General features: G+C 33.3%; 1 protein-coding gene across 1 annotated transcript; it reads right to left on the reverse strand.

Moving 5' to 3' along the window:
- Positions 1-4,941: 4,941 nt before the first annotated feature.
- Positions 4,942-10,129, reverse strand: LOC140438223 (uncharacterized). Its single transcript, XM_072527928.1, has 3 exons — positions 10,060-10,129; positions 6,791-6,974; positions 4,942-6,705 (listed from the first exon to the last, which is right to left on the reverse strand). Exons 1-3 carry the CDS (start codon positions 10,066-10,068, stop codon positions 6,410-6,412), a joined length of 489 nt encoding a protein of 162 aa, XP_072384029.1. The 5' UTR covers positions 10,069-10,129; the 3' UTR covers positions 4,942-6,409.
- Between the last annotated feature and the right edge of the window lie 3,970 nt (positions 10,130-14,099).

Consider the following 14,099-nt stretch of genomic DNA (forward strand, 5'->3'; position numbering starts at 1 on the left):
TCGTTGCCGATTTTCCGACAGTTCTGCTAAGATCGGGACAGCAGTAAGGCGCATAATGTTTTCGGACGGCAGAGAATGACAATGAGCTGAGCGAGATGCGTTTTGAATTTTCACGGCAGATATGGTGTTGCTGCCTTGGGATTGTCAAGACAAAAGAGGATAAAACTGTGCTTTTCCAGTGGCCCTCCCGAGAGTTGGTTGGACTTTGATGGTTTTGAAGTTGTTAGTGATATGAAGTTGAGTGTGAGGTTATTGTTTAAAATATTGAGGAAAAATATAAGAGATCCTGTTTTTATTTTCTTGACTACCAGACAATTTCTATTTATCTTTTGCGACCTTTATTTTGCGATTATACTGCAGATATAAGAGTCAGAATTGAAAAAGCACGTGCCAACTTCGTGAAATTGAAAAAGATTTTATGCAGCAAAGATCTGACATTGGCCCTCAGAATAAGGCTAATTAAATGCTATGTACACAGTGTACTCTACTATGGGGCTGAATCATGGACATTAAACCGGAATACAATAAATCGACTTAACGCGTTTGAAATGTGGACATTTAGAAGATTGTTAAGGATTCCATGGGTAGATAGAGTCACGAATACAGAAGTAATAAGGAGAATAGGCAGGAAAAAGGGAAATGGAAAATACAATAAAAGAAAGGAAATTGCAATATCTCGGACATGTGATGAGAGGCGGAAGATACAACATCTTGAGACTCATAATTCAAGGAAAAGTAGAGGGTAGGAGAAGCGTAGGAAGAAGACGCGTTTCCTGGTTGAAGAACCTGAGAGAGTGGTTTGGTTGCAGCTCAAGGCAATTGTTCAGAGCAGCTGCCTCGAAGGTCAGAATAGCCATGATGATTGCCAACCTTCGTCGCGGAGATGGCACTTAAAGAAGAAGACCTTTATTAGCCTTTAAACGACCAGGTTTTTTAATCTAAGGTTATTATTCTATTGTCTTTTATCTTATGTATTATATTTATATTTTTATTTAATAATTTTATGAAGAAAATCAAAATGAACTTTCTCTTCCAAATCTCGTATCGCACTCGTCTTTAAAATTCTTTTCTTTCAAAACCAACCCTCTCGTTTTCTATCATACCATTTGTAGAAGATAAACCGCAGAATTCAAAGACCTGGACTCTTAAAAAAAGTAATAAAAACATGTTAGGATGTTTCGATAGAAAAGTACTAAGGTGAATCTATGCAGCAGTGAATAACAATGGAGTGTGGAGACATGCATCTGGAAATCCTGATGACAAAACAATAAATGTAATAGAATTTAGAGTAAGAGACAAGACACACGTATACAGGACGCAACGGTTCAAATCACGATGAACATTAGGATAGTAAGAGCAACAATAAATAAAAAAAAACAACATTTGACAAAACTCAGATCACACTAGATGAAATTAAAAATTACTACAAAAGATGAAAAATAATAAACCTGGTCAGGCCAGACCAAGATCAAATAGTCGCAAAATCAATAAAAATTAAAGTTGTACCTGATTAGAACCAATATCAAAGCGTTTCAATTTATGCCTGTAGAATGCTTCCTTACCACAAAGCTGGAATATCGTACTGAAAATCCTAATACATAATACAAAGTTAACACTATTGTTCTAGAAAATTACAGGCCTATAAGCTTTTACTATCCAACGTATAGAAGCTTTTCGCGAAAATAATCAGTAAAAGACTGGAGAAAAAAACTATAAACAATACCATATTAAGCAGACTTCTGTTCGAAATACAAAACTAATAAACAAATCATGATTTTATTTCATTTAAGCTATTAGAATAAAAAAAAAGCTTTTCAATTTATTCCTGTATAATGTATTCTTACCACAAAGCTGAAATAACATACTAATAAAACAAAGTCATACTTATAAATGTATGAGGTAAAATTACTGGACTACAAGTTTACTGTTCGACCTATACAAGATTTTCACTAAAACCATAAATAAAATACTGGAGAAAAATATATAAAAAACACCAGAACCAGGCTTTTGTTTGGAGTACGGAACAAATGATCACCTTCTTAGATTAAAGCTGCTCATCGAGAAATTAATAAAATACAATTGGCGCTTATGTTTGTTGACTTTAAGAGAGTATTTGACACAATTGAAATGCATGCAATTCTAGAGGCTCATAGTCAATGTAGAATGGACTACAGATACACCGGTTTCATACATAATGTTTACAGCTACTCAATGACCAACATAAAGATACATTATACTACCAAGGAACTTCCCATACAAAGACGAATAAGACAAGGTGATAAATTATTTTTACTCCTATTCAATGCTGTTTTAAAAGATGATTTTAAGACCCCAGTTCGGGATAATAAAGGGATCAGTATATGCGTGAAAAATTAAACAATTTATGCTTTACGGACGACAAAGTACTACTAATAGATGCTTTAAAAGAGGCCGATTCGATGATGAAAGAGCAGAAGAATTCAAGAAAAATAGTTGGCTAGTGCATAAATCAACAAAAATAAAAATTACTACTCGGGGAGCTATATCTCCAGATAACAAAATTATCGAAGAAGCCAACAAATTAAAGTATCTAGGGCACTAGATTATATTAGAGACAATCAAACACAGGATCTACAAAGAAGAATTTGTCTAGAATGGAAATAGATGGTTGGGGGATGTTTTTAAAAGCAACATATCGTTAAACTACAAAAATGAAAGTATTAAGTAATCAGGATCATTATGATCTACCTCTAACGTCTACTGCTGGAAATAAGTCTCTCTCAGCTCTTTACATATGTCTCTATCTTATGTGGCTTGGATCCAGTTACTGCTAACACGTTTCAGGCCATCAATCCATCTGGGTGGTGGGCGTCCTCTACTTTGTAGTGCTTTTTGTCTCCACTCGACTATACGTTTTGTCCATCGGTTGTCTAATAATTTGACGACGTGTCCTGCCCAATTCGATTTTAGCGACGCAATTTTCTCCATATGATTGGAAATAAGGACGTCATCTGCGAATCTCAAATGACTGAGCTAATCTTCATTTATCTTGATAAAACACTACTCGTTCAGTTATGCCTTTTTACAAGTATGTTCTGAACGCTTCGTAAATATTGTGGAAAGACGGCGTCTCCTTGCCGTACTCCTCTCTGTATGCAGAATTTATTTGTTTCTTGCTCAGATAGTCTTACTCTAGCTATCGTATTTTGGTAGATATATTTGACTATGTTAATGTAGCGATGGTCTACTTAGCCTTCTGTCTATACTTTTAATATTTTCTGCTGGCTTATGGTATCGAATGCTTTCTTGTCGTCCATATTGTATCCACAATGGCTTGTTGTATTCTGCAGACTTCTCTTTCAGGTTCTTTATGCCTAGTAAGCGGTCGATAGTGCTGTATCCCGATCTAAATAAAGATTGTTCTATAGGCTGATACAAGTCTACCTTAGCCTCCAGTCTTTTTTGCATAATTTTAGGTGAAAAGTTCATAAACGTGTGATAACAAACTGATATGACGGTAGTTTTTTAGGTCTGTTATGTCTCCTTTCTTGTGTAATAAAACAATGACTGTATTATTCCATGGTGAAGGGATTTTTCCTTGTTAGATGAATTCTGTGAAAAGTTTGGCCAAAATCTGGATAATTGTATTTCTACCTAATTTGATCACCTCGATTATTACTCGACTAAGTTATCAACAGAAGATTTGTTATTTTCCATTTTCAAAAGTGTTGTTTTGACTTCAAATGGTGTTATTTCTGGCATTAATTCTGATCCCTAGTTTATGATTACATGCTCATTAGCAGAACACAACAACCTCCGATGCAATTGACATTAAACAACCGAAAAATAGAAGAAGTGGAGACATACACATACCTTGGAACCACAGTCAACACAAAATGGGACCAGTCAACAGAAATAAGATTACGAATTGAAAAAGCGCGAAACGCGTTCAACAATATGAAACAGTTGTTCACAAGCAAAATCTCAATGGAACTAAAATTAAGACTGGTCAAGTGTTATGTCTTCCCGGTCTTGTTCTATGGAGCAGAGGCATGGACCACAACGGAAGCCACCCTGAAGAAACTAGAATCCTTTGAGCTGTGGATATATCGCCGTATTCTTCGGATATCCTGGACAGACCACATCACTAACGTGGAAGTAATGCAGAGAATAGGCAAAAGCAAAGAAATAATCTTCACCGTAAAGAAACGGAAGCTTGAGTACTTCGGACATGTCATGAAGCATACTAAGTACCGTCTGCTACAGTTAATAGTCCAAGGAAGAATCGACAGTAGGAGGGGACCGGGAAGAAGACGACACTCATGGATGCATAACCTGCGACAATGGTTCGGACTAACATCGACCGAACTGTTTAGAGGTGCCGTAAACAAAGTCAAAATAGCCTTGTTAATAGCCAACGTCCGAAACGGATAGGGCAAAGGAAGAAGAAGAAGTTTATGATTTATGGCAGGGGCTGATCTTGCTTTTCGTTGGTACCCTTATACATTTCGCGATAAAACGATTCGAGAACCTTGAGTATTTCAGTTCTATTCATCTTTGCTTCTTAGTTTGTACAAATTTTTTTGCCTATGTTGTTTTTATTTTAGCTCAAAACTTTTAAACTTTTGTTGTGTCAAATTATTTTAGTCATTTCTTTTGTACTATTTTCTTTTATCTCTTTCGGATTGATCGGTGGATACCTTTATTTAATTTCTTCATTGTTCTGTAGTTAGAGTCGTATTTTTTCGTCGGCTGTCTTCTTTTACCTATTAGTTCTTTGATATTGTGGTTTAGGCATGAGGATAGATTAGGGGAAACTGAAGTCCAGAATGTGGTGTGATTGATACGAGCACGACTTTGCAAATGGAGAGATCATATCGACACAATGGATCCAGCAAGAAATGCGAAATGGGCAAAAATACATAACCCCAATTCAAGAAGACTATTAGAAAGACCCCAGAAGGGTATATGACAGCTGGATATCAACACCACAAGAGCTGAGATAATACAATAAACAGAACCATATTCCACAAGATGAAGAAGATATCGTTAAATCTAAAAACAAAACTATATGATCAAGGTGTACTGCCAGTGCTGATTTATTGTGCCAAAAAGCTTACATTGACAAACAACACCGCACATGAAGTAGAAGTTACTCAAAGAAAAATGGAGAAGGTTGCGCAACAAATACCAGTAAAGAACAAAAGTGCAATATATAATATAACGAATTACAATACCAAAAAGGAAGTGGGATGGAATGGGAGGAAAGCAATATGTAGTTCCTTCATAGATTACGCAAAAGATTTTGACTGTATCAACCATCCTAATTTAATTAAAATTCCAAATGCAAAAAGAATCCATTTTACCTGCATAGGTACTAAGAGGCATCAGTAAGACTAGAAAGTTACCTAACAACAGAAGCACCTATTATCCGTGAAGTAACACAAAGGTGTATCTTATTGTTCATTTTGTCAATGACTACTCAGAGTTCATCTTTGCACGAGCACTATAACATGAAAAATAAAGCATAACACAAATGGTAAATAAGAATAAGATACGCTGACGACACAGCGGTGTTAGCAGACCAGAAACGCAGAAGACCTTCAACTTTTATTAAACAGATACGTAAAGACTATGTAACAAAATTTAAATACTTTGGCTGCTGCAACAAATGTTAAAATTAACCAACACGAGAAAGACCGTATGCCTAGCACATATGTATATCTACACCAATATAAGCTCTCAAAACTAATCATATAAGGAAAAATAGAGTGCCGCAGGGCACCTGACGTAGTGGTACTGACTGAAGAACATCTGCGAAGAAACTGCACATAGTTCGCCGTAATTATGGTCTACTTAAACTAATTTAAATGGCACTTAAGGAAGATGGTATCAAAAACTTATACAAAAAAGGAACAAGCTAAACTAGAACAAACGATTGGAAAATTTTGAGAAAAATCGAAAATCAACGATAGAAAATGAAGAATTCCGCCGAAGACATAATCATGAGGTTAATGAACACTTGGAAGACATTGTTATCAACATGATAAAACGAAGAATGATATTTATATACGAATCCTCAAAGACATACCCACCACATTCACTTTTGTATCTGAAGATCACCATCTTATTCAAAAGGGGCAAGCGAAGCTAAATGAGATATAAAACAAATGGAAATTTCACCTGGTGACTTCCAAAATCGTCAAGGCTTTAGAGATCAGGTGAAATCTAATAGAAACCTTATCCGTCTCACTATCACAGCTCCTCATTCCACTAGCAAATGGTCACAAGAAAAGAAAGAAGAAAATGAAAATCTGACAGGGGAGCAAACCTCACTCATGAAAGAAATGAAAAATCTTCATGACCTTCAGTATGACGAAATGGCAGCAAAAAAAAAATCATTATAAGCACTACGTATATATTTCTAATTTTAATAATTATCATGGTATATCTTGTAAGCACCAAACGGTTTGTTGTTGTGGTAATCGTTTGTAGCCTGGTAGGCATAAATCCCTTTTCCAGCTCCGTATATAGGTACATACCGCCCGTATTGTGATAACAAAAGAGCTATGTAAGGGTTGATGGGCAGCAAATCTGGATGGTTTGGTGGCACGTTTTTGGCTGGTATATGGAGGTTACTGCTGAGTAATATAGCATTGAGTAGTGGACTGCTAGATAGCTGAGCTTGGAGATCGGGTTTCGGTAAAGGAGGCTTAAGTGGTGGATCTGAAAATACGAAAATTATTTGTCTAATTGCTTTTTTAAGTTAGCTAAATACAATCTGGCTATAGTTTTTCCAAAGATTTGTTACCTTTAACCCTATCAAATCTTTTGTCCTCCTCTTCGATTTCATCTTCATCGACGTATGGTCCATTTGGTACAATATATTTGTAGAAAACTTGGTCGCTGTAGGTAGGAACTAATGTTTCTTTTTCGTGGACGTTGTAACGTTTGGAACTTGCTGCTAGTGAAATCAGATAAAACCAGATAATTACCTGAAATATGAAAGAATTTTAAAATGTTTATTTTCATAACTATCGTGAAAAATAGTTCTAATGCATGAGTCTTTTAACGTGTCTCTTGAAAGTAATACATATCAAATTTTCTAAAAAGGTTATCGAAATACTTAAGACTTAAAAACTATTTATGTATAATGTAAAGTTTTAATTTAACAATGTAGAGACATTGACATAGATAAATGTATGTATATGCCTATTGTTTCATCAATATAACAAAGATTTCGATAATGTACTGCATCGAAAATTGATTGAAATACCAAGATAGAACAGAACAATATACATTGTTGCCATTGACTCTCATAATAATGTACTATTAAATTTTTAAATAAAAACTATTAAATTATTAATTAACACGCTTAATTGTTGTACGTGGTCTATATTCAGTCTATACAGAGTTGGCTACTCAAAATAGTGATATTTGGCAATATTCATTGGATTTTGTGAAATGCTGAAACATGTCGATTTTCATTCTAAAGAAGTCATCTTATAACATTATAGGCATCTATCATTTGTCAATCCCCTCCCCAGTAATATAATCTCATAGACCATTGGAAATGGTCTATTCTACCGCAACAAAGTTTAAACAAAGAAGTATATCAAGAATTAGAGGACATATTTGATCCCATTTTGACAGATATAATAGAAAATGATAATAGAATAAATAAATTTGAGTTAAATGTAATTTAAAAAAAAACGAATATTTAGCAAAGAAAATAAAGATTTTTCTTAAATTCATGTTAGGTAATGTAGACTGGGTATCTGTTTTTGAAACATTAAAAGATATAAAACATTGTAAATCTAGGCTTGATGTTTTGTTTACACTGTCTACTAATAATGTTGGTTATAAAGAACGAATTGAAAATAGCAAAACTAAAATGGCTTGGCAATTGGTAAAAAAATTAAGTGTAATTTCAAAAACCAAGGTAATTTCTGTTTGTAGGGTGAGCCTCAGGTGCTCTCTAACGAAATAAATCAATTTATGACAAATGCAGCGCCAGAAGCTGTAAAGAAAATAAAGCATGTAAAATTTTTTCAAATTAATATCGAACAAAATAATCACTGCATGATTCTAACTCCCGTTTCAGAGAAAGAAGTAAGTCACATAATAAATAACTTAAAAAACAAGCATAGCTCTGGTTATGATGAAATATCAACCAACTTAATTAAATATGTTTCATCAGAGATTTCGCTTCCTCTTTCTTTTATAGTTAATGCTTCTTTCAGGCAAGGTAAATTTCCTCAAAGTTTAAAACTGGCAATTGTCAAACCACTACAGAAAAAAGGTGATGTTACTAAGATGAATAAGTATAGACCAATAAGCCTTCTTCCATCATTCTCAAAAATATTCGAAAAAGCAATCTATTCCAGACTACAAAACTGTTTTACTACAAACAACTTATTTAGTAGTTCGCAGCATGGTTTTCTCGACGGGAGATCTGTTGAGACAGCTACCTCTGATTTTATATCAAAAATTTAAAAAAAACTAGAGGCAAAGATGAAAACACTAGGTACTTTTTTCGATAGCCTAGATCACGTTCTCTTATTAAAAAAATTACATCTTTATGGAATACAGGGAACGGCATTAGAGAAGAAAGCTTAAAAACTATCTATAGGAAAATATGGATATAAAGAGGTAAATACCTAAAAATAAACTGATAACAAAGATTTAATGATTTTGGATACTCTAGTTAAACATGAGAATAGGAAAGAAGAAAGAAAAACGAGGAAATTGTGGGGAACAGTTTTCATGATTGAGAAATTTAAAGAAGATTATTGAAGAATAATTCACGATTTCTCTGAAGATGTTTTCACTTAAAGATCCTTTTTGCGTAAGGGATCATCCCACTTTGGGTTTGAGTTTACAGTTTCTGGTGTGATTTCCTCCACTGCTTCCACTTCTTTTCTTCATTCTTCTCTCTCTTTGATTGTCCTTTATAAATTTCTAATTTCCATGCTCCTTAAGTCTTCTTACACTTGTTTTCTCCATCTCAGTTTAGGTGTGCCTCTGGTTCTTTTACCTGGCGGTATCCATTTCGCTATAACTCTCAACGGATTTCTCTTCTCTCTTCTCAATATGTGTCCATACCATCTAATTCTTTGTGCTTTTATTGCTCTAGCTATATTCTTTTCGCCCATTCATTCTTGTATTTTGTGATTCACCCATTGTCTTGCATCCTCTTCGTTTTTTCTCTTTGGTCCCAGTATTTTTCCCATAATATTTCTCTCTCAAAAGCTTTAAATTGCTCTTCTTCTCTTGCTGTTTATGTAAATATTTCTGCGGCATATACTACTAATGGTCTTAGGGTCGCTTTGTAGATTTTCATTTTTGTCTTTCAGTCTTTCAGACTTATCTTTTATCTCTAAATGTTTTTTTATTTCTATAGAACGCTGTATTGCCAGCTTGAATTCTTCTTTTTATATCTACACATTCATTTCTTCTACTGACCAATACTTCCAAAAATTTGAATGTTTCAACCGCTTCAAAACTGTGTGCATCTATTGTCAGTTCTGTCATTTGTATTGTCTTTTTCTTGCTTGCGGTCATGTATTTTGTTTTATTTTCATTTATTTCCGGTCTTCTCAGTTTGGCTTCGTTTTCTATTTCTTAGAAGGTTTTCTTTAATGCCATTTTGTCTGTTGCTACTATGGTTATATCGTCCGGATATCCTATTATGTGTACTGCATTCTTGTTTATAATTCCTGCATTTGACAGCTTTTTTATTATCTGATCTAGTGATAGAATAAATAGTACCGTTGAGAGAGCATCTCCTTGTCTTACTCCATTTTTTATTTTTATTATGTCTGTTCTTTCACTTTCGGTGTCTATTGTTGCTTGGGAATCTCGCGTTGTCATATGGATATAAGGATATATGACGTACAAGGAAAAATATATACAGGTATTTTAAATAATAAGTTTAAATGTACATTACTCACTCAAATTAAATAGTTTAATGGATCTTCCACTTAACTTTCTCGTAACAAAACATTTCTAGAACTATTTTCAGCACAAAAACAAAACACTTGAAAAAGAACTAAAAAAAGAAAAAACAAAACAACATACCTTTCGCATTCTGTTCGGTTTGATTACGGTATTAGAATAGAACTAAACGGATGATCGTGCGAGTGTACTTCTTGTGTCACTTTTGCGGACAATTTGGATTAGTAGTCGTAGTACAGTTAAGTGAAAAACCGTGTATTTTCGAGGAAATGTCGTAATATCAGACTGCGATTTCGCTGTACTTTCAATTTCTTTTCGTTATTGGCTTTTTAAAAGCAGATTACTACATATAGGGTGGAATATATTGAATAAATTGATTATACTATGATGTAATATTATTTCTTGAATAAACTTATTTTCTTGCAATGAAAATATCTAACATTAAAGGTTGTGAATCTGCACAGTTATTTATAATTTGTTGGCCGTCTCGTAAAAATATTCTTCTTCTTAGAGTGTTGTCCCCTATGAAGGTTGGCAATTAAGTATAATGACTATTTTTATTTGGAACTTGCTGCTATCAATAAATGAATCGATCTGCATTGATATCATTCAAATAGATTCTTCAACCAACCAATAATTGTTTATGTTCTCGCCTTTACACGAATTTTATGGTGGACCAACTCGTTTTATATTCACCGATAAATACATTTCTGAATTCCTAGATCAACATTAAGTGCAACAGGTGCATAGACAAAAACAACAAAGTCTATTTTGATGCAATAAAAACAAGTACTTGTTTATCCAAATATAATTACTATTTGCTGATAAACAAAACATCTAGTTCTACCTATTCCTAGTTGATTTTAATCAAAAATAAAAACACAATAACTTGTATTACAGCAGTCCAGAATGTTGAAGTAAACAACAGACAAGGGCCCTGATTCTAATTGAGATTTCGACTCAAAACATGTCGAAATTAATATGGCGACGTCGAAATGCGACTTTGCGAACCTTGTGGATTTCAGATGAACTAACCAAACGACGTCACTAATTTTCGATTTATCGAAATTAATTTCAACTTCAAGAAAGTGGTTGAAATTTTATTTCGAGTCGAAATTAATCTGACATGACTGGCTGCCTGGCTGGACTGGGAGAAGTGAACTTAGGTTCAGTTTAGGTAGGCGGTGTTTTGATCCTTGCAAGGAAAACTGAGGCAAAAAGTATTAATATGGCTGTGTTTTACGGACATTTGCTAGTTTTGGAGGAATTATAGAGGATAGATATCCGACGCTAACAACGGAGGATAAAAAGAATGTTACGGGATACTCAAAATTCTTTTTCACTAAGTGATGATCAATTTAGGCAGCAATTCCGGCTTAATAAACAAGCTGCAAATTATTTTATAAGGGTATTAGAACCATATTTGTAAGAGGGTGTTTATGCCTTTAGGATACCCAAAATGTTTAGGGTTAGTATTACTAAGCTGCAGTAAATTTAAAAATATATTAGAATATAACCACTAAGTCAAATCTTAGTGGTTATATTAACCTTTGTGGTTATAACTTAAGGATCTCCCACATCGCCTTTTTTCTTTCCTTGTCATCTTTTCTCTCAATTCAAAATATAATTGAGAATGGCCACTATTTATGATTTAACAACTTAAGAAAAAAAAGACGTTCACGTAACATAAACAAAACAAACATTCAACAATCGTAGTGCTAGTGCAGCGTGCAGCCAATAAACAACAGGGCCAACCCAAATTTTCAGCAGTGTCAAAATGATAAAGTAAATATCCCCAGTTTTAACTACAATCGAAATGAATGAGAATCTCTAGCGATTGCGACAGTCATGGCGTAGTCGCTTTTAAATTTCGACATCGAAATGAAATAGAATCAGGACCAAGTTCTCTATTTTACACGAATTTTATTGTAAACCAACTCGTTTTATATTCACCGATAAATATAAAGATTTCTGAATTCCTAGACCAACATTAGGCGCAACAGCTGCCTATGGTATGTTGATGGTAAATAATTCTTCTCGAGTACGTATTCCATTTCGGATCCCGAACTGCGTCTCACTAATATTCTCCTCTTACTTTTCATAGATTCTCTTATGTATTACTTTAAGCAGTACTTTTAAAGTATGACTCATGAGACTCAGTATTCGATAGACACTTTTACTGCTTTTTCTACGGATGATTATAAATGCTGACTTCAGTCACTCTCGGGGTATTATTCCCGTATCGAACACCTTGTTGAACAAATCTGACAATACTTTTAAGTTATTTTCTTCCACTAGGTTTAACAGTTATATAGGTATTTCGTGATTCCCAAGAATATTCTTCTACTTCTTAGAGTGCCGTCTCCTTACGGAGGTTGGCAATCATAATGGCTATTTTTATTTTTTAATAATAATTTAATAATAAAGAATATTCTACACATTTTCAAATACACTATTTCCCATCCAGGTATTTTATTTATAATACTTAATATTATTGAGCCTTTACATAGTTTAAAACAAATTCCTTGTCCCAAAAGCCCAGTTATTCCTGTCTTCAACAGTGGTCATCAACTCTTCCTCTTTTTCTTTATGCTCTTTATTAAAAAGCTCGATTTTCTGTTTAAAAGTTTTTACAGTTTTAAGACAATGAATGAGATGTCACCTTCATAAAATAAAATCTCAATAAATAACACACATTTCATAAATATATCTCTAGAATAAATATAAATAACTTAAATAACTCCATGGTATAGAACATTACTTTCATCAAACAAACAATCATATTACACCTATCTCTACTTCATTGGATAAAATCTGTCTCCTCAAGAACTTCCCCGTTTACTGTCAAACAATTATAATAGCAGACTTAAGTTCTCCAATCAACAATACAGAATAGTTTAAACCATGTTCTTTCAACCATCAATTAATAGAGTACCGGCATGTAAGTAATGTTTTATTTATTTGTTCATTTATTAATTTATTACAGTTTAATAGACTATTTTAGCAATTTGTGGGTCTTACCTTGTCTGCTTAAACATTTTATTCATTTTGAAAAATCACAGACATGTAATATTGGCATAATTACTGTAATTTATTTCATATTTCATCTATCTTTGTTTACCTTTATTAGACAACACCCTAATGTGGGTTTATTATTTCAGCATTTGTTTAACTTTGTATCGAGACCTGAAGATGCTTTGCATATTGTAGAAAGCGAAACCGGTCGTCTGGATAGTTAAATTAAATTGATTTTGAGTAAGTCTAATTTATTATTTCTTTTACCTTTAAAAAAAAAACATTTGAATTAGAAAAAATATATAGAATCGACTAAAAAAAGTTTGGTACGGTAGAAATGCAAAAAAAAATGTAGCCCCACCCTTTACTCATATATAGGCCCACTAAGCTTTAAATATTTTTCTTCAAAAACTTGTCTTCAATGTTTCAATCTGTTAGCGCGACGTCGGCATACACTACACCTTAGGAAGGGTTTTGTGAAATGTCAGTGTTATCTGATCCAACACTAATGATTATCAACTACAGAACCTCTCAAAAAACCATAGGTACATACGCTTTTTCAAAACCAATGTTTTGATTAAGATATCTACATAGATTTATCTAACTGACTTGAAAATTATTTATCATAATCTATAGGAAGAATATATTTATATATTTTTTACATGTTTACAGAATTTGTATAGGTACTCTGAACCATTAAAATATTACTTATTTGTTATAATGTTATCCAATTGAATTTGTTATACTTATATAATTTGGTAAGTTAAAAATACCCATGGTATAATAAACGACAAAAAAATGAAAAATACCAATTATTTATATTTTAAAGATTAGTCGACGCATTGCGCCGTCTGTGACACAAACAATAAAGCAGAAAATGTGAGCGTAGAGAAAATCATTATAGTTCTAGGATATTTCAAGAGAGGGCAGGATGTGGACAGTACATATATTTTTTAACAATTATTTTTCTTAAATTATTTTTAACCTTAATAAAACAAAAATTTTTTAAAACAAGTTGTCAAGCCAGGTAAAAGTAACCAAAATAAAGAAATAAATAAAAGAGTAATAATAATGGGATGAAAGGAATTAAGGATGTAAAAGTTTTACACGCTATTGAACAATAAAATATGCGTTTCGAATTAAAATAT

This window comes from Diabrotica undecimpunctata, chromosome 1, assembly GCF_040954645.1.
Source record: "Diabrotica undecimpunctata isolate CICGRU chromosome 1, icDiaUnde3, whole genome shotgun sequence".
Taxonomy (NCBI): Eukaryota; Metazoa; Arthropoda; class Insecta; order Coleoptera; family Chrysomelidae; genus Diabrotica; species Diabrotica undecimpunctata.

Bases quoted from the DNA above. Each gene is read 5' to 3' on its own strand.
- LOC140438223 (XM_072527928.1), bottom strand. The intron at 6,706-6,790 runs GTAACAAATCTT...TCGTATTTTCAG, and splicing joins AAGATTTGATAGGGTTAAAG to ATCCACCACTTAAGCCTCCT.